Source organism: Pantherophis guttatus, chromosome 1, assembly GCF_059756535.1.
Source record: "Pantherophis guttatus breed Tessera chromosome 1, ASM5975653v1, whole genome shotgun sequence".
Taxonomy (NCBI): Eukaryota; Metazoa; Chordata; class Lepidosauria; order Squamata; family Colubridae; genus Pantherophis; species Pantherophis guttatus.
In genome coordinates this window covers 255,416,268-255,434,841 of record NC_142063.1, presented here as the reverse complement: position 1 = coordinate 255,434,841, position 18,574 = coordinate 255,416,268, and the positions used below count along the sequence as shown (strand labels likewise).

Below are 18,574 nucleotides of genomic sequence, written 5' to 3'. Positions count from 1 at the left end.
AGGCAGAGAGAAAATAATGAATTAATATTGCCAAGTTTAGGGAATTATTAAAGTTCTACACCTTGACTGAGTTCCTACAAAGCACTGAACATTTTTTTCCATCTAAGGTTTAGCAAAATTAGTCCACATGAGTTGAATTAAAGCCTGATGGATTTTTCAACAAAATAAGTTTTTCAGTTTCTAAAGGTGTGCAGCAGAGATTCACTTTCTCTCTCTCTCCCACCCACCTCTCTTTTAAATATTTCCATGGGTGTCAAGCAGCCATGTGAAGCATGGGTGTCCAACCTGCAATCCTGGACAACTAGCAAAGTGGCCCCACAGAATTATGAACTTTTAACATTATTATGTGATTTACATACATTAACTATATTATCTATTTTATACGTAGCCCAATTCCTCTTCAGTCAAACCCGGAAGAGCCAAAAGGTTGGACACCCATGGTGTAAAAGGAAAGGTAATATTCACTGATTTCCTCAACCCTCAGAGTTTTCCTATGACACTTTCCACAACAGAATAGGGATAGGGATAGGGATAGGGATAGGGATAGGGATGGGGATGGGGATGGGGATGGAATGGAATGGAATGGAATGGAATGGAATGGAATGGAATGGAATGGAATGGAATAGAATAGAATAGAATAGAATAGAATAGAATAGAATAGAATAGAATAGAATAGAATAGAATAGAATAGAATAGAATAGAATAGAATAGAAGTTGGAAGGGACCTTGGAGGTCTTCCAGTCCAATCCCTGCTTAGGCAGGAAACCCTATACCGTTTCAGACAAATGTTTATCCAATCTCTTCTTAAAAACTTCCAGCGTTGGAGCATTCACAACTTCTGGAGGGAAGTTGTTTCACTGATTAATTGTTCTAACTGTCAGGAAATTTCTCCTTAGTTTTAGGTTGCTTCTCTTCTTGATTAGTTTCCACCCATTGCTTCTTCTCCTGCCCTCAGGTGCTTTGGAGAATAGGTTGACTCCCTCTTCTTTGTGGCAGCCCCTGAGATATTGAAACACTGCTATCATGCCTCCCCTAGTCCTTCTTTTCATTAAACTAGACATACCCAGTTCCATGGCCGTTCTTTACATATTTTAGCCACCAGACCCCTATTCATCTTTGTTGCTCTTCTTGGCACTCTTTCTAGAGTCTCCACATCTTTTTTACATCGTGGCGACCAAAACTGGATGCAGTATTCCAAGTGTGGCTTACCAAGGCATTATAAAGTGGTATTAACACTTCACATGATCTTGATTCTATCTCTCTGTTTATGCAGACTAGAACTGTGTTGGCTTTTTTGGCAGCTGCGGCACACTGCTGGCTCATATCTAAATGGTTGTCCACTAGGACTCCAAGATCCCTCTCACAGTTACTACTATTGAGCAAGGTGCCACATATACTGTACCTGTGCATTTTGTTTTTCTTCCCTAAATGTAGAACCTTATTTTTTTTCACCATTGAATTTCATTTTGTTAGTTAGTGCCCAACGTTCAAGTCTGTCAAGATCCTGCTGTATCTTAAGCCTATCTTCTGAAGTGTTGGCTATTCCTGCTAGTATTGGCTATTCCTGCTAGATAAATTAGTAATACAAGCAGACACAGGAGACTGCAACTTTAGAAAAATACTGTCTCTTTTTGTACTCTAAGTAGAGAATGTTCCATGCAACTCTAGAGCCAAACCGGAGTTATTCATTACTAGAAATAATCAAATGTAAAAATTCTCTCTATAATATATATATATATATATATATAGAGAGAGAGAGAGAGAGAGAGACAGAGTATTGTGCCCAAATCTGTTCCAAACAAAATGTCAGTCATCTTCAGTCAAATCTATAGCTTTCATTTCATTTAAGTAACTTCAGTAACCAAGAGATCCATTCTCATAAAGCTGGCATTCAGAAAGTAATGAGATTAGGGTAGCAAAGCAACAGCAGCAAGGCCAATATTGTAAATCAAAAATATGCTTTATCTGTCACCATTATGATATAGCTCTGTGAAAAGAAGTGTTTCTTTTCAGATTTTCTGATATTTTTTCTTTCTCTTTGCCAATAACTGTTACCAGAGATTCCTGTAGGTCCTGCTAATATATAAAAAAGTACCGAGAGAACAAATAATGCCACCTTTTCATTCTTTTCTCATTTATTTTATAAACAAAATAATCCAATGTGCCAGTGTGAGAAAAGAAATTATCTCCTTAGATACAATAATTGTTTGTACCACTTTAAGCAATAACTGCAGTTGGTGACTGTCTCTCTTATCCTTGTATAGGAGGGCTGTCAAACTCCCAGCCCGTAGGCCAGAGGCGTCATGCTCTGGCCACACCACACCTGATTTAGCGAAGGGGGAAAAAGTCCTGATACGTTATGTGACACTGTTGTGACAATGTGAATTTGACACCCCTGCTGTACAGGAATATTGGCCCATTCCTTCAGAATGAACTATTCCTACTCAGTAACACGAGTGATATATTATATAGCATTAATTGCTTGCTTCAGATCCTACTTCATAATACTTCAGTAATGTTTAGGTTCAACTTTCAATTTAACCATTCCAAAATACTGAATTTGTTCTTCATTCATTTTCTCATAGATTTGCTTGCACATTTAATATTGTCTTGATGCAGGTCTGCTATTTGTTGTCCTACAAAATTCTCTGATATAAAGCAGAATTCATGTGTCTTTTAGTTATAGCAAATCATCCAGGTCGTGAAGTAGTGAACCTCACTATCATGACACATCTACCTCACACTTATCAGTTGACATGAGGTTCATATTGTGAAATAGTGTTTGTTTCCATCATATACAACCAACATAATGGAGCCCCAATATTTTCTTTTTTGACTCCTCTGTCCATCAAAGGTTTCTTTAGAAGTCTGGAACTATTATTTTAAATTTCGCAAATTTATGATGAACTATTACTTCTGTCCTGCTATTTCCATTAATCACATTTTGTTTTTTTAGTAATTGTATTAAATATTAGAATTACAACAGTAAAAACTAATATGCGCTAATAAAATAAAAAAACATAAAGCTTCATTTCAGTCCTGGTGTCAGCAAAAGTCCATTAAGTCTTACAGAGATAACAACCAATCTATTTTAATCTTATTCAAACATACCAACTCTATATATTTTCCTTTTACTTCTAACAAGGTTGATAAGGCCCTTCAAATAATGTCCCGAACTTGGTTTCTTTTCATTTTTTTCCTTTTCCTTTCTCACATCATTCTTCAAAACTTTAATAAACCTCTTGTTAAGTCCAAAATAGGGCAATTATCCAGGCTATTTTCTTTGGGGGTTTTTTAATCTATATATCTCTTAATTCTTAAAACAGCAGCCTTTTTCCAAATAATTTTTGTAGCCTCTCATTTTGAAATTTCTCTTACATGGCACTTTTTTAAACACAGTGTATCTATAGAGAGAGATACTATTGAAATTAATTTCTAGGTCCATTGTTCAAAAATATCCTTCAATATCCCCAAAGTTAAAATATTTTTGCTTCATTCTGAAATTGTAAGACAAATTTGAGTCTTCTTCACCTTAAATTATAATCTTTAATTCCCTCTAGTTCCCTCTAGTGACCATTTTTAAAGCCTTATTTTATTCTTTTTTTTAAAAAAAAAATCAAAACAAAAGTATTTTTCCATGAAAAGATTTCTTTACAATTAATTCCAAAATCTTTTTTCAAGTTTATCTGGACTCACTAGTCTATTTGTAACTTTTTAAAATCAAAATTTTAATCATCCTTTTGCTGCTTATTATAAAAAAATATGTAAGTCCTTAAGCTGGTATTTAAAACTATTTTCACTAAGTTTTGAAGGAAACTTACTGGTATGACGAAACCTGTCATTCCAAAGGTTTCTGATAGCTGAAAAGCAGTTAATAAGGAATTTCCAAAAGTGAATAGAAAAGGAAGTATGCAAACCCAAAACTCCTTTCAAAGGTGCTGACTGCAGTTTGAGCAAGTTTGCTATTCCCTTGTCTCCTAGAATTCTGAATATACCAGAGACCTATATCTTCCTGACTCCTCACAAGAAGCAGCTGTCTGGAGCAGTTGTGAGAAATCTCATGTCCTGGCCTTGTCTGAAGGGAAATTATCGAAGAGTCTATCTACTCACTGGTTCTTTATTCCACCATGGTGGTCAGCTTCACTTTTTGCAAAGCCATTTTCAAATCTGCCATTTCTTCTCTGGAAGCCCAATTGTAATTTGTTATGGTGGAGTCATGAATAGTGACTTTGATCGAGGTGACACAGATTTGCAGGTTGCTGGATATGGTTCTAGGAAACTTTGTGATTTCAGGTTTCCTTTTTATGTTGCAGATTTTTACTACATTCCAAGTCTTCTCCATCACAAGACCATGCCTCTCACTGTAGATTGATGAAGCTCCAGAGCTTTAGAAATGATTTTGTAACCTTTTCCAGACTGATAGGAATGAGTAACCTTTTACACCGGTCTTCAATTATTTCTTTTGAATAGGGCATGATGTGCCTTTAGAATCTGCATAATGAGATCTTCCCTCAAGATCTTCAGTGATGGGAGCCAAAATCTGTGAAATGTATATAGGGTAGGACTGACCCAAATCAGCCTTCATTGTTTAATGAAGTATTTCCACAATAGGCCCTTGTTATCCCTTTAACTGGCTTGACTGAAATAAAGGAGTGATTACTTTCTTAGACTTGCATGCTATACCTTCTGTGAGTTGTTTATGAAATAAAGAACTAGCACATTCTTTGATGTAATTTAATTTAATTACTCAGCCTTCCTTTATATAACATTAGGACACATATGAAATTTTGATTATATTCACTGTCAAAGATATATAAAAATTCAGGAAGTGCATAAAAGGCAAGTACTTTTTCATAGAACTATATATAGTAACTACCCGGTGGTAAATATGGATATATCTATTGATTGTATTGTTTAGGAAAGACATCTTTGTATTGGTTAGCAAAGATGTCCTAGCAAATACAGTTTTATATTTTCAAATTGCTACAATTTCATACATTTTCCAAAATATCCTAAAGGGCTGAAATTCTGCTTCCTGTAGGAAAAGAAGTAGAGATACTAAGAAACTGTCTATGCGGCATTCTCACCATGGTTGGTAAATGGTATTTCTTTTTGCAGTCAGTGTGGCAAGTTTGGATATGTGTGTGGCAGTGGTGGGTTGCCCCCGGTTTGCACCGGTTCTATAGAACCGGTAGTAAAACCGGCGGGAGGCTCCACCCACCCACCCCGACATCATCAAAACACTTCTGCGCATGTGCAGAAGCTTCTGCGCTTGCGCAGAAGAGCACGTGGCCCCACTGCAAACTGGTAGTAAAAGTAAGTAGAACCCATCCCTGGTGTGTGGCAATGTGGAATGCTGCTGAATACTTCTAATGTTAAACAGAAAAAGACAAAATATAATCATACATTTATTTATATATTAATCAAATTTATAAGGCCACCCAATTTGTAACAGCTCTAGATGGTGTAGAAATTTAAATATGCCCAGTACAATACAAGAAAAAAGAATATGAAAATGTGGGGATTAATGCACTGACTATATTAATAAAATTCCTTTAGAAGGCACATGCTCTCCTAACCCAGTGCCTCAGGAAACAGCTAGATCTTCAAATCTGTTTGAAGGCCAGCGGGTCAGGTAATGAGATATAACCTAAGAACATTGATGAGCATTTTTATTCCTTAGAGTTTTGAAACCAGATGTTCACAAGGTCCAGCTGACATTCTTCATTTTAGCCAGCAAGCCTTGTTGATGATTCATGATAATTCACAAAAGCATTGCATTCTTCTTTCAAGATTACCTTATTTCAATACAATGTTTTAGAACAGCATGTTTTGTTAAAACTTTAAATTAGTAAAAGGGGAAAAAATATAGTAGATTAATCTTACTCACAAACCAATTTCAAATTAAGCAAAAACACTACATCCACATACTAAGAGAGAACTGAAAAGAAATTGCTATAAGATGTATTATTCTGGTAGTCATATATTGCTGTCAGTTGATAGTCTTCACATTTCTCTAGCGATGTGGCTGTTAGGCATTACAGGCCAAATGCTCAATATTTTTTCTAATACTTTCATTCAGGGGTTTCTATTACCATATCATACCCATGGTAAATTAGTTTTATTCTGTGTACTGCTATTTTAGGGTGCTACGGTTTCCACAGTAGCAACTTGCTATGTTCTACTTAGCTGTTTTGCTGGTTTCTTGTAAATATCATAATGGAAGTCTGTAATTAGGTAACATTTGATGCAAATCTACACTAGTTCAGAACCTCTTGATCAATGCTGGAAATAATCTCTGTTATTAAGAAGGTTAACAGAACTATGATGAGACCCTTGCCTTACACCTCACACCCTGCACTTGCCGGGCTTCCCTCACAGCTTTACCTACTCTCTACAGCAGCCACTTGCCCACCTGCCTGCCAGCCTGCTTGCAACCCATCTGGGACTTCAAACTTACTGCTAACTTCCCCATTGGTTGTGCGAAACCAAGGATGTAGCCCCCACTAATGATGGTGGGGTATTTGGTTAAAGATGGCAACGATGGAACTGCAGAATTGCTGTTGGTAAGTGATGTGTTTATGACCTGACCACATAGCGTCAGAAATTCCAGTCCAAATTGCTGTCATAAGTCAAGGACTATCTGTACTGTCTACTCTGTTAAATTATTAACAATAACAGCATCTCAACTGAGAAGAAAACAACATTCTTTTTAAGCCTTAATTTGTAGTTTTTGTTTTCTCTAGATATTCAAGTATTGTCCTGAAATATATGGGGATTGTTGATTATATTGATGAAAATACTTAGCCATTTATGGAGGATTCATTACACACACACACACACACACACACACAGACACAGACACACACACACACATTTCATAAATGTTATGCTTACTGCCAGAATGAATCTTTGAGTCAGAGACTAATGTCATTATAATGCCTATAGCAGCTATTGCAATAATCATCCAATGAAATATTGTGAAACATTATCATGTTGCAAACACATTTTAAACATCTCCAGCTCAAGTACAGTTCTATTGCAAGCTCGCAGTCTAATAGTACCACCTTAGCGAATTGCTTTTAGCTTCACCTTTTTGTTACTGTTGTTGCTGTTGTCCATAGATGGAGGAAAAAACACCTTTGGATATCAGCAGAAAAATGCTCATTATATATTATTCTTTGTATTTGTGAAGAATTGGATGGATGTCCTGTCCATTCATGCCACAGATTCTGCATAGGCATATTGCATGATAAAGCCTTACAATTTAGTTGTAAATTTCATAATTTATAATTTGATTCATGCATTAGATGACGCATGCAACTGTGTATATGTATTATATATATGAGGATAGATGGGTAGCTATCATTCAATCGCAAAAAACCCTGAAATTTTAATTTGCATTACCAGAGGCAGCCTAATACTTTTTAGGTGAATTAAAGTGTTGAAGTCATGAAAAAGGTCACTTTATTTAAACCATTCTCTTGGTTAAAAAAGTTGATTCAGTGGACATTAAATGACATACTACCCTTTTGCAAATCATTGATATTTACTGTTGCTGATCATTGTGTTTTCAAATGTAATTGCAATTTCGTTTATGTTGTGTTGTTATAAAACCCAATATGAAAAATCTGTATATATCAAATTAGTTCCAGAACTTACTGTTCTTCAAGAATATTGATTCCACATGAATTTAACCAATCTTCTTTGATCTGTGGCACACACAAAAAATTATTGCCTTACATTTCAAAATGGCATTGTGAACAAATTTCAGTGTATCATTGTCACTAAAACATTGTATTGTTCTAAACACAAGTTGTCATTTTAATATACAATGTGTGTATTTTAAAAAAAATAACCCAGAAAATAAGAGGTACGCCAACTGGTTAAATATCACAAATCAAAGTGTTATCTGACCATGATAAGGGAGACACCAAAAGCTTCCCCAATGTCAAATAGCCACTATGGGGTTCAGACAGGAACACCAGATCTGGAATGTTACCATTGTCACATCATGGTTGTCATGTTGGCCATGAATTCTCAAGCCACTTCAGACCCCCATTCCTAGGGGACAGATTGAAGTTCTTCAGAATAAATCTTGAGATTCCACTACCAATCCAGAAATTCCGAACCCAGAAACTCTTCCCAATCACCAAAAGAGCCAAATTATGCAATTATTTTTTGTTATAGAAGGTTCTAAGGCTAGAAACTGAAACAGTTTGTCTCAGAGTGGCCTGCAACTCCAGTTTTTACTCTTATTTTTAACTAAGAGAGAAAAGTGCAACTCAAATAGAATGCATGCTGGAATTGGGTATGTCTAGTTTAATGAAAAGAAGGAGTAGGGATGACATGATAGCAGTGTTCCACTATCTCAGAGGTTGCCACAAAAAAGTGGGAGTCAAGCGATTCTTGACAAATGTACAACTCCACCCCAGGCCATCCCAACAATGCCCTTGAAGTGATGTCCCGGTGCCTGGAAGCTGTGTGGATCTGGATGGGGAATAACAGGCTTCGACTCAACCCTTCCAAGACCGAGTGGCTGTGGCTTCCGGCGTCCCGATATAGCCAGCTGGTGCCAATGCTGGCTATTAGGGGCGAATCATTAGCCCCCACGGAGAGGGCTCGCAACTTGGGCGTCCTCCTGGATACACGGTTGTCTTTGGAAGAGCATATGACGGCCATGGCCAGGGGGGCTTTTCATCAGGTTTGCCTGATTCACCAGTTGCGTCCCTTTCTGGATCGGGACTCCTTACGCACAGTCACTCAGGCGCTCGTCACTTCCCGCCTGGACTACTGCAATGCTCTCTACATGGGGCTCCCCTTGAGGAGCACCCGGAGGCTCCAACTGGTGCAGAATGTGGCCGCGCAGGGAATTATGGGAGCAAGAGGGTGCTCCCATGTGATGCCTCTCCTGCCCGAGCTGCATTGGCTTCCAGTGGTCTTCCGGGTGCGCTTCAAGGTGTTGGTTACCATCTTTAAAGTGCTCCATGGCATCGGACCTGGGTATTTGCGAGACCGCCTTCTGCCACCAATAGCCTCCCACCAACCAATACGCTCCCACAGAGAGGGACTCCTCAGAGTGCCGTCAGCCAGGCAATGTCGGCTGGCGACCCCCAGGGGGAGGGCCTTCTCTGTGGCAGCATCTGCCCTCTGGAACGATTTGCCCCCGGAGATACGAAGGATACCAGATCTCCGGGCCTTTCACCGTACCCTAAAAACTTTTCTTTTCCATCAAGCAGGGCTGGCGTGAATCTCCCCCCCCCTTTTAGCTCTTTTTAGCTTTTTAAGTGTAAATTGGGTTTTAATTGGATTGTTTTAAATTGTGCACCAAAGCTGTATAATTCTTTTAATTGATTTTAAATTTTGTATTGGTATGTTTTTTATCCTTGGCTGTGCACCGCCCTGAGTCCAATAGGAGAAGGGCGGTATATAAATTGAATAAATAATAATAATAATAATATTCTCCAAAGCACCTGAGGGCAGGAGAAGAAGCATTGGGTGAAAACTAATCAAGGAGAGAAGCAACCTAGAACTAAGGAGAAATTTCCTGACAGTTAGAACAATTAACCAGTGGAACAACTTGCCTCCAGAAGTTGTGAATTCTCCAACACTGGAAGTTTTTAAGAAAAGATTGGACAACCATTTGTCTGAAATGGTATAGGATTTCCTGCCTAAACAGGGGTTTGGACTAGAAGACCTCCAAGGTCCCTTCCAACTTTTTCTATTCTATTCTATTCTATTCTATTCTATTCTATTCTATTCTATTCTATTCTATTCTATTCTATTCTATTCTATTCTATATTGGCTGTTTGCATCAAATTTTAATGACAGAATCTCAGATTACATGGAGAATACCAATGGGTTACTACAATGTAGCATCTAGGCCACTATTTACAAATTGCCCACCTTGCACTAACCTATATTTATTATATAATAGGGAAGCAGAAGCAGGCTACCTTAATATTAGCCACTAAGGGCAAATGCAAAGTTAAAGCCAATAAGAACATGAATAGATGAGCTGAAAGAGCTATTTCCAACAAATATATTATCAGCTTTTCACGAAGCAAGATTTTCCTACTAGAAATCACTTTCCTCTTTTGAGAATGAAAACTGTATTCACAGTCATGGGCACATATGATGTCCTCATCACTAAAAATGAATAAAAGTATTACTCAAATATTTACTCAAAGTAGCAAATATTAATTATACAACACAATATAAACAAAATACACACTGCAAGATTAAAACCTCAATTTTTAAAAAATCAACATAATTCTACCATGACTATTTAATAAGATACTCCTTAGCTGTATTAAGACCAAAGATTTCAAACAGAATAATTTGAATATAAAATTCATATTTAGATACCTAAATGGCGTGTATTGCGATTCTTTTTTGAGCAGGTGGCTCACAGTTGGACACCAAATTCTTTTAAAAATTTGCAAAAATAACTTGCCATATATTTAACTTTATAGATCAGGATGTCACAAACGTGTGAATACAAAGCCCTGAAACATAAATTATTATCAAACTCTGAATATTTGAACCGAATACTCTTATTTCAAAAGCTGCACGACACAGTATTTCAAACTTGAAATAATGTTAAATTTAGGAAACATGCCATAACTTAATGTGTAATATCAATTGTTTTAAGCCAGTGAACTACATTATGTATTTTCTCTACTCCCACAACCTTCATTCCAATACTCTGGAGGAGGCAACAAAATGTACAGCATGTTTTGTTCTATATCTTTGGGGTATGTGTCATTTTTGCTTCTGCAGACAACTGATACAGAACATACGGACACACACATACACACAAAAGATCTAAAAATGCAATGCTCCACAATATCATTTTTCTTAAGCCAACCTGATATAATCTAAAAATTCTCTAAGTGTGGGCAGCGGGAGAATATTTCAGTCAACAAAAGAATAAATAACATATGAAGCAATGACCTAAATACTAAATTAATTCCAGATTTTTGACCACAGATGTCTCTAAACAACTTTAAAAGTTGAATTACAGATTAGTGTATTGTCTGAGTTGTGCTGGAATTCTGTATTTTAATGACCATCCAGAAATCCTGTAAAAGTCTTAACGATATAATGACCAAAATGCCTAAAAGATGGTTCCATGCTATATATATATATATATACCTAAATATCTTAAAGTGTCATTTCACACTATGATAGGTTTATTATATAATATATTCTTTGGTATGGATTAATGTCTCCCCATTGAGAAAAAGCACAGTAACTATTACACTAGGTTTTGAACGCATGATAAGAATTTGAGAAGCTTTCCCTAGCCTACTGAGCTCAGATGTTTTACAGTCATAAATATAGTATTAGAAACTGGCATAGTAGCTACGAAGTACCTAAGAAGTCTGGATGTTGTCATTTAACATAACTTAGTGCACTTGCTTGATAATTGGTGGATTAAGCCTCAGGAAAAGGATACATTACAGTTGTGTTCTGTGTTGGGGTTTTTTTTACTATCAGTTTTCTACAGAAATAGAAAATAAAAAAGAGGCACAAGCACAAATTTAAAAATATATAATGAATGGAATCTGTATTGTTAAGCAAATTAAATACCCAGACAACATGATGTTTATTAAGCACTAAGAAATTAATTAATTATTTAGATAGATAGATAGATAGATAGATAGATAGATAGATGCTTTTGAGCGCATGGCAATAAGACCAAGCGCTTATTTCAGGGTTCAAAAAAATATAAGACAGGGTCTTATTTTCAGGGAAACACGGTATGTGTGTGTGTGTGTGTGTGCATACATACATACATACATACATACATACATATATATATTATATACATACATACATACATACATACATACATATATATTATATATATATATATATAATTGATTTTTTATTATTTACAATTTGTTAGTGCTTAATAAATATTGTGTTGTCTGGGTTTGTGTAATTGCTTAATAGTACATATTACATTCTTAATCTCCATCTCTTTTTTCCAACCACTGGAAAAATAAAGTCCATGTTTGATAATATTCTGTCTTTCTGTTTAATCTTCAGTGTAAGTCTGTCCATTTCTGCACAATCCAGTATCTTCCTAATTATCTCTTCATCTCGCGGTGTTTCTTCATTTTTCAAACATTGTGCAAATATAATCCTTGGTGCTGTTAAGACGTGCAATATTAAATACATACTTTGCTTATCAAGTGTTTCTGATATTATACCTAATAAAAACAGTTCACGTTTAAAATCTACATGTTTTCCTATCATCTTTTCTAACCATTTATCTACTTTTGCCCCAAATTTTTTTGCTCTAACACAAGTCCACCACATATGATAATACGTGCCTGTTTTTGGGTTACATTTCCAACATTTGCTAGACATATTTTTAAACATTTTAGCTAACCTAGCAGGTGGTAAGTGCCATCTATAAAACATTTTATATAAATTTTCTTTATAAGAAGTTGTCATTGTCAATTTATAGTTCCTTTCCTATAAGTTTTGCCATTTCTCTAGTTCTATATTATAACCAAAGTTTTTTACCCAGTGTCATTGTGTATTTTACTTGTTCGTCCTCTATTTGCAGTTTAATAAAAAATTATATATTTTCTTAATTAATTTTTCATCAGAGTTCAACAATATCTGATCAAAGACTGTACTTTTTCATGTCTTTATCGTATCTAGATTGTATTTACAATTGCAATAATATAATGCCCTGGTCTTCAACCTCTTGCTTAGATTTTAATTTCCCTTTAGTGTCCAAAATATCTTTATATGTCACAATTTTTTCGAACTTCACCAGATTTGGGTATGTAGAGGCTTCCATTGTTGAGAGCCATTTTGGGATTTTTGAATAAATCTTAGGGGTTTGCCCCCCACACACCCAAATATAGAGAATGGAGGATTTGAATTATCAGACTGGCTTTTATATTACCAAGCATGTGTGATAACATTCTTTTAACATGCTTAAAAGAATGGATAACTCTCAGGCATAAGAGACTGTTATATTTAGAAGGACATGATTTACAACTGGGACGGCATGCCTTCTTATGATATGAGAAGAATAAAATTCACAGATGCTTTCAAAATCACTATATAAGAAACTCACTATTATCTTTACTTTTTCTAAGAGTAAGAGAATAATGAACAATTAGAAGAAATGTTGAGACTTTATGAGAACAGGTCTTCAGAAAAGCTTCTTTCGCACATCTTTAAAAAGTTTCAGAATACTAGTTAACCAGAAGGTGAGGTAGGACCTTTGTTTCTTTCAGTATTTAACTATCTATTCATGGAATCTTCACAGAAGTTCATCCTATAACAGAAGCAGGACGCACTGTGGACTCCACTCAAGGAGTGGAAAAAGATACAAGTCTGCCTGGAAACAATAAATAAATACTATCCACGTATCATTTAGATTCTCCCTCTGTCCTACTCTGTCCTACTCAACCTCCAGGAGGTCCCTTCAAGGTTGGCCTTCTTGCAATTACCTCTTTTAATTTTCTTTCTGGGGGGAGGGGGGGCTTCAAGTCAGTCTTGACTTCTGGCAAATGCCTAGGCAACTTTTCATGACAACTTTTCTCAGAAGTGCTTTGCCATTCTTTCTATGGCTGACAGTGGGACAGTGAGTGGATCAATGTCACCTAGATGGGTCTAAAGCTGTACTAGTTTATCAGGGACCTTGGAATGGGTACTGCTTCCCAGTCAAATCTATAATATAGGGGTCACTGTATAAAAGTAGAATAAATGATTTCTGTCATTAGCTCTGTCTCCTAGAGACAGAGAGAAGAAAGTAGATTTCACACAATAAACAAAAATCAATACTAGATTGATTACAATGATCTCCCATGACCACTTATTTTCATCACTACCCATACGACTTATAAGCAAAATGTTGAAACGTTATGCCGTGTAACATATACCATAGCTGAATTGTACATCCAGTTAGGAGGCCACTTCCATACCCTCATAGAAGTTTTATTTAGAATTACATGGGTTGTGTATATATGTTTACTTCTCTTCTCACTAAATAATAATAAGTAACCATGCAACATACAGTACATAGGGAAACAGCAATCATTTCAGAATAAAAAAATGAGAAAGAACAGATGACACATAGCTAATACTATGTCAGTGTTCTGTTAGTATCTCCAGTCTCAAGTTTTTTATATATTACAGATTTGGCAGGTGGGTTATGATGGCCACTGACAAATAAGTATGCTTACATGGATCTATGGTTCTCTTTCTTCAATCATACAGCTCTACCTTTTCCATGATTCCTATTACTTTACATAGTTCTTAATATAAATTAAAATGTAGTTAAAATTAATACAACCTATCTTGGTTTACAATCTTCTACTTTCCAGTTCTTCATTTTCCCCCCTCTCCCATCCTGCTGTTTGTCCTATGCCCCCCCCCCCACACACACATACACACTGTTGAAATTGAGACTGTAAACTCATTGGGGCCAGGACCTCTCCTCCTTTAAAGTGCCATGTACAATGATCTATAAATAACAACATCAGCACTATGAGAGGTGACAAAAATGTCTAAGTATTTCTATAGCTGAAAATTATTCCTTGTCTGAAGCTTAAATGTCAATAGTACTGAATATATGTTCCAATGATTTTTAATGTGCTATTTAAAAATACTTACTGTTCCTGTTTTCCAGTGATCCAATTTCCAAATGTAGTCCCTATGTCTGAAGGATACCTTCTCCCCGGATTCTATATTAGTTTAAATTATATTAAGATATATGCAGCCCAAATCCTTTGCAACTTTAGTTCCAATTAATTTCCACTGATTTCAATTGTACTTATCCCCAAGTACATTTGTAAAAAGCTTCATCTATAATCAAATAATCTTCTATGGGTTAAAATTAGTATTAGAAAACCAATTGCTTGAGGGTTTGAAAAAGGATAATACATCACAACCATTTAATCCTCTCACCAAAAATGTGAGATGGGCAGAAAAATCCCTAGATACTGGAAGTTTTTGATTACTTTGAGATTACTACAAAAAAAATTCACAGGTCTTTATTATTCAAGCTATTTTAATTAAGTTTCCCCATCCCAAGAAGCCTTACCACAATCATTTTAGTGCAGTGAAACTTAACATCAAGCTGCACATATCTTATATCATTCTTGAGCTGTTTTTTCCACATCTTAAATGGTTTTCTCCTTTCTTATTGATTATATTGCCATATCCACAGTTAAATCAAATGATACAATGCAATTATATTATTATAGAGGCAATAACTGTTGAAGATTTGTTTTGTTTCCCATTTCTTGACTGTCACATCTTGGAATTACCATCGTCAAAATTAGCCTGAATTTGACTGAAATCCAAGCCCTTTGGAAAGATGTTTATAGGTATACATAGTGTATATATACTGGACAAAGTCTAAACATGTTTCTATAGAAATCTTCCATAATTACCAAGTTCTCATACCATTATTATTAGTATTATTACTGCAGGCATTAGAATTCAAAATCCTTCTTAACGGATCTAGGTTGGCATCTCAAAGCAGCTTGCAATAATTAATGCAGGGAGGGCATTCTATTTGCCAAATCCCCATTGCTTTGCAAATTATATTTTGTTCTCCAACAGGCCCAAGAGGAGATTTCTTTGAGAAATCACATTTCCCCCTAAAAACCAAACCAGAGAGAACTGACATCATTCTTCCCCATAGATGCAAGTTGGAAGCCCAGCTTCCTCCGAGGGGGAAAAAAAATTGGTCCCTGTTTGGACCACATGCTGATGCTTCTTGGGGGAAGGGAGATGTTTTGTTTTTTTTCCACATCTTAAATGGTTTTCTCTTTTCCTATTGATTATATTGCCATATTATCTTCCACTTATCTTCACGGGAAAGAAAGAGCCGGAGCCCAACAGGGAGAAGAAGAGCAGAAGGAAAGAAGCACAGTTGGGGAGAGGAAGGCGCAGCAAAAAGTGTGTTGTTTTGTTTTGGGGTAGTTTTTTTTTCTTTTCTTGCCAGAAGCCCCTCGGAGATTCATTATTCTTTTACTGAACAATTCCTGGGCCGCCAAATTTTTACTATACCTCGTTGTTGCGGCGCTGCTTGTTGCTGCTGCGGGCGCCGCTGGGACCGTCGAGGCTGCCCCAGTAAAGAAGTGCAGCGGCTCAGGACGACTGCGAGGAGCAAGAGGGGAAGCCAAGGCGCTCGCCCCATAGCGGTCAACTTCGCGCTTCCCGGCTCCGATTCGGCGCTCCCGGCGAGCGCAAGGAGTGTGAACCGAGGCAGCCACCTCGCCTCTGAGGAAAAAAGGAGGCGGCGAAGCCCTGGCTGTCACCCGGGAGGGGACCGCGGAGGGACACGCCCCTGTCGCCCTCGCCGCCGTTAGTTTGGCTCTCGGCTTCTTCCATGGGGGCTGAGGAGTCACAAGACAATGAACAATCGGCAAAGTCTTCCAAAGAGGGAGAATTAGCGCGAATTCATGAGGCGGGGTGGGGGGGGGCGCAGCGTGGGAGCGGGTGCTTTGGCGTGCAGCGGGAATAAGAGAGCAACTACTCGGTCTCGCCTACCGAAGCGAAGATGGGAGTTCTTTCCAAACAAACAAGCCAGCCGCAACAAGCAGGCTAAAACTCGGCCGCTCGTAAGGTCGATCCTGGAGAGCTGATCGCCGCCAAAATGCGTCGTTGGGAGAGGTGTAGCGCCCCTGAATACTGACTTTTAAAACCCATCCGCGCTTGCCTGGGGAGTGGGGAGTCAGGCAGACTAAAAGAGAAAAGTAGGGGAGAGGATTTCTCTTGCGCCCTTGCCCAACCTTCGAGATTCAGTTTCTTGAGCAGATTAAAGCAATTCAGCTATAAAACTGGACTAGGTGAGAATAAGACGAGCAACGCCTCAATACGTTTTGAGCCTAAAGGTCACTTCTCAAAGTTGGTTGACAAGTTACAGAAGTTGGTTTACTGTTTTCCATGATTTCTTCCCTTCAAGTACTATCCAGGTAAATACCCTGTTTAGCTCCTTCAAGATAAGCCAAGTGCAGATGGATGCAGATTCCTTCCAGGAGCAATTTTGTGATTTGGAGGTCCTTCTCAACTCATGGCTTCTGTGGAATCATGCAGCCCATGACTAGGGGAGCTTTTGCCTGGCTTTGACTGATGCACCTATTACATCTTTACCTGGTCCAGGAGAACCCAATGAGAAGTCCTCATACTCTTGCAAACATCCTTATAGACTACTGCCATGTACTTTACATGTGGTGAGACTAGCTAGAAATTTCACTAAGACCCAAATGTGGTGTCCCGTGGTTCCTAATGCTGGTTCCTGATGCTGGCAGAATATTTGTGGTTAAAGCGCTAGACTAGGCCAGGGGTCTGCAACCTTAAACACTGAAAGAGTCATTTGGACCCATTTCCCACAAAAAAAAAAAAAAAAAACCCCACAGGGAGCCACAAAACCTGGGTGGGCATGGCCAACTCCACGTCACTCACTCCCACCCAGTCACCTGACCTCCTAGCCACGCCTACCGAGCCAGTCATTAGGGCAGAGAACCAGTTGTTAAAAAACACCACCACAAAACCCTTTTCTCTCTCCCCCCTCTGTATCTCTCTCTCCCCCCTCTCCCCCTCTCTCTGTATCTCTGTCTCTCTCCCCCCTCTCCCTCTCTATCTCCCCCCTCTCTCTGTATATCTGTTTCTCTCTCTCCCTCTTCCCCCTCTCTGTATCTCTCCCCCCCCCCTCTCTCTCTCTCTCTCTGTATCTCTCTCTCTCTCTGTATATCTATGTTTCTCTCTCTCTCCCTCTCTCCCCCCATCTCTCTGTATCTCTTGGATTTCCAAGGCCAGGCAAGGAATGGCTGGGAGGGGGGGCGAGGGACAGGGGCAGCCAGTGATGGGACAGGGAGCCGCAGCAGAGGGCTGAAAGAGCCGCATGCGGCTCCGGAGCTGTGGGTTGCTGACCCCTAGACTAGGCTAAAAACCAGGAGATTGTGTATTCTAAGTCCTGCCTCAGGCATGAAAAATTGGCTGGGCAGCTTTGGGTCAGCCATTCTCAACCAACCCAACTGACAGGGTTGTTGCAGTAGGAAAAATAGAAAAAGGAGTATTATGTATGTTCACCACCTTTGGGTTACTTATAAAAATAAATAAAATAGATTAAAATGTTATTTTTAAAATGCCGGTGTTAATCTAAAAGGCTCTTTGTGTCTTGGCACCTGAATATCTATAGGATCATATCTGTAGGACCACAGATCTGATGAGATTCAGCTTAGCCTCTTAGATCATATATAGAGGGGCTTCTTCCTGTCCTGCATTTCTGGGATGTGAACCAAGGCTAAAATATTTTTTTTCCCGAAGACCTTTCAGTAACACCACCTGCCCTGCATATTCTTATTTATTTTTCTGTTCTATTTCAATTTTGTTTTTATTATTTGGATTGAATGCAGTTTTAATTTTGTTGTTGTTATAGTGACATTATAATTGCCTACAGTAATGAAATAAATGAGGCAGTTTAATTTGTTTTGTAGTGTAGTAGAACAGGAGTCTCGCAATCCTCCAAGCATATTTTAGAGATGAAAACATTACTTGTAAATTCTCAGGATGCTAAGAGCAAAAC

General features: G+C 37.8%; 1 protein-coding gene across 8 annotated transcripts in view; it reads right to left on the bottom strand.

Moving 5' to 3' along the window:
- Positions 1–16,407, bottom strand: part of LAMA2 (laminin subunit alpha 2) — a 437,012-nt gene extending 420,605 nt beyond the window's left edge. For 6 of the 8 annotated variants that reach the window (XM_087882793.1, XM_087882795.1, XM_087882796.1 and 3 more), the window contains exon 1: positions 16,054–16,406. In XM_087882793.1, coding sequence (XP_087738919.1) covers positions 16,054–16,183 — 130 coding nt within the window. In that variant the 5' untranslated portion in view covers positions 16,184–16,406. Of the gene's footprint in view, positions 1–16,053 lie in introns of all 8 variants that reach the window. The other 2 variants (XM_060692226.2, XM_060692227.2) reach the window with 1 other exon arrangement.
- Positions 16,408–18,574: the final 2,167 nt, after the last annotated feature.